Source organism: Loa loa (assembly GCF_000183805.2).
Source record: "Loa loa unplaced genomic scaffold supercont3.57, whole genome shotgun sequence".
NCBI classification, from domain to species: domain Eukaryota; kingdom Metazoa; phylum Nematoda; class Chromadorea; order Rhabditida; family Onchocercidae; genus Loa; species Loa loa.
This window is the reverse complement of record NW_018108237.1, coordinates 187,417-190,356: the sequence shown is the minus strand read 5'-3', so window position 1 is coordinate 190,356 and position 2,940 is coordinate 187,417. Positions and strand designations below refer to the sequence as shown.

At 34.0% G+C, this 2,940-nt stretch overlaps 1 protein-coding gene across 1 annotated transcript in view; it reads right to left on the bottom strand.

Annotated features, from left to right (window-relative positions):
- Positions 1-1,423: 1,423 nt before the first annotated feature.
- The window catches only part of LOAG_17283 (CMGC/CDK/CDK4 protein kinase), a gene marked incomplete at both ends in the record, with an annotated part of 3,005 nt that continues 1,488 nt past the window's right edge, over positions 1,424-2,940 (bottom strand). The window contains 4 exons of the mRNA XM_020449943.1: positions 1,424-1,516; positions 1,825-1,960; positions 2,199-2,359; positions 2,430-2,582. Coding sequence (XP_020306456.1) covers positions 1,424-1,516; positions 1,825-1,960; positions 2,199-2,359; positions 2,430-2,582 — 543 coding nt within the window. The remainder of the gene's footprint in view (positions 1,517-1,824; positions 1,961-2,198; positions 2,360-2,429; positions 2,583-2,940) is intronic.

Here is a 2,940-nt window from a genome sequence, read left to right as displayed (position 1 = left end):
ATGGTTTAAATCAGTCAAGTCGATAGCATGCGAGACATAGATATTGTGTCCTGTTCAAGATACTCAGAATTGAAAAACTATTCGGTCACTGTTATGCGGATATGTGGGGATGAATATTCATGTAGACATATTTTTAATCCAAATCAAAGGTAGTAAGTTGCAAAAGGGAACTCTAATAAAGAAGTATCAAAGTTCTGATTGTAGCCAATGCTGAGTTGTCGTCTAAGACTTTATCAGGTCTTCGCAGAAACACTATGCAATTTTGATATGCCCATAAAGCTAAAGGAAAAAAAATCCCAATGATGCAAGGCAGCTATGCAGAGAAATTTTAAAAATGATTGAAAAATTTTGCGCTATATCCATTCTTCGCATTGATATTAGAAGAATCAGCCAGAAATTGATAAAAAATCAAAGAGGAAAAGAAAAACTGATGAGTGAACAGTATTAGGAATACGATTAAATTTATTACAACATAACAATAAATTTGAAATGGCAGTAAGGAACGTTTATAATGAATGGCAAATAGACGTGGAAAAAGGCTTGAAGGGCTACTACAGCTTTAAGCTTTTGAATCAGAATTTTCTCGAATGCTTAAAATTGAACCACAACTTTCCCGGAGTTTCTTTTGAGCTCCTATTATACGCCATACTAGATTATTTGAAGTTAGCCGGAAAGATACGTTGCCCACATCAAAGTGTAACATAGCTGAGATTCCAGAAACAGAAAGCGATTAATAGAATTTTAAAAAATAAAATTTAGCGGGAGTCTGGTTAGCTTGCTAAAATTAAAAAACAATAGAAGAGGCACAAGTGACAACTTTAAGGACAGATCACGAACGATTGGCTTTACATATTGCAATCAATAACCAAACTGGGCAGACAGCTATAAAAGATTGCAAAGCAGCTTTGGATCAAGATCAATGAAAAATATCACACACTTTTTTTTTGGGAAACCAATTAGAAGATTTTGACCCTGGAGGAAATCAATTAAAGGTCATAAAAATCCGACTTTTACTTAAAAAAGCAAGACTGGAAACTAATCAGGTCCACTCCTAATATCAAATAATCACAAATGTCCAAAATGACATCTTTACAAGCAGTTAACAGCAAAGCGAACGATGAGTTACTAAACTTTTCGGAGTGGATGAAAAGTCTATATGACTTGCACAACGGGAAAGAAATTGTCATATAAGGTGACAAAAAAAGACTTCATCTCGCTTTTTTGTAGAGGGAAATTCAAAGATATTTACCGCAGTTAGAAAGATATCATTCATATACAGGACAAGAAAATGAATAGCATAAATTATGAGAGAAAGTGCAGAATAAATTCAGCAGAATAAAATGATAGATTGTCCAAGAGATCAAAAAAAAAAAAGAAGTCATAGAGATATTTGCTCACTGCTAATATTCACTTTCCAATCTTATTAAACAACCGGACCATGTTTCTGGCGAAAATACTCGGTACGTAATGCTTCTGCACAAGAAGGCCTTGCTTCCGGCAAGAAAGCTAACATACTCTGAAATTATTGTTTGACTGCATTTTTTTACTTCCGTTATTTGCAGAAGAGTACATTCATGTAAACAGTACACTCAAAAAATTTATATATGGTTTTAATTTACTGGAAATTGGTTATAAATACGGATGAGAATGGAGAGTCAAAACTAGCAAAATTTACTTAAATTTTCTCTAATTCAAGGGAAAAAATGACGGATGAAAAAGCATGAAGAGACATGCCGTTGATCTAGCTTTCCCCAGCTACTTAGAAATCCTAGGAAGTTTTGTGAAGCTACGCAAAGACAGGTTATGTAAAGATAAGTAGCATACTTTTACTAGTTTTGCGGCATCTGCTGGCAATTTCGGTGCAATGCGGCGCATTGGCTGCCCAGGATACGACGGATAAAATGAACGTTCAATGACTGCATTTTGGGGCCATTCGTTAGAGGACGGAGTGCCAAGTTTTCTGCAAGATATAATTTATGCTCCTATACAATTCATAATGTTGAAAGAGGATAACAATTTTATTCAAATAATAAACGATTATATCCAAGACATGATGGTAATATCCCTCAGTTAAACCTTCAAATTTTGTTTCATATTTGGGAAGAAAATAAAATTTGAAAATTCAAGCAAAACACACCCCACGGTTTTTTGCAAAGCGATTGGTTCTGAGAAAGAAAGCGAAAGTTCTGAAAACTTACTGGAATATAATACTCAATTGCTGTGCTTCACTGTGTGCTGGAAAAAGCGGTTGCCGCGAATATAATTCCGCGATGATGCACCCAGCAGCCCATATATCTACACCACAGTTATAGGAGCACTGCAGCAGCACTTCTGGACTTCGGTACCATAAAGTCACAACCTAAAATCCAAACAGCGTTGAAACAGCGAGTGAGGATAACCAAAAGAACGGCAGACGTCCAAAGATTAACCAGTGTCGTGAAAGATGACTGCATTGAATAGTAGCGAGCTAAGCCGAAATCAGCAATTTTGATTGTTTGATCACGATTGATTAGAATGTTCTGCGGTTTCAGGTCTCGATGTATAACATGATTTGAATGAAGAAAATCCAATCCCATCAAAATCTTAAACTTTAGACCTTAAAAATGAGGCTCTAAACCGTCGATCAGTTGAGGAGAAAGATATGATCTGTATCAAAATAATGATATGAACCAAAATAAGGAAACATCCCTACCAATATTACAGTTGATACATAAGAATTACCGGACAATATTTAAATTCATTGAGGTATTTTCTGCAACGAAGTAATAGACAAGCATACACTTGTAATACCAGGAAAATAAAAAGTGCAATGAAGTTTATATATACATATATATATGTATATATACATACATATGTATGTATATGTACATATATATATATATATATATATATATATATATATATATATATATATATATATATATATATATATATATATAT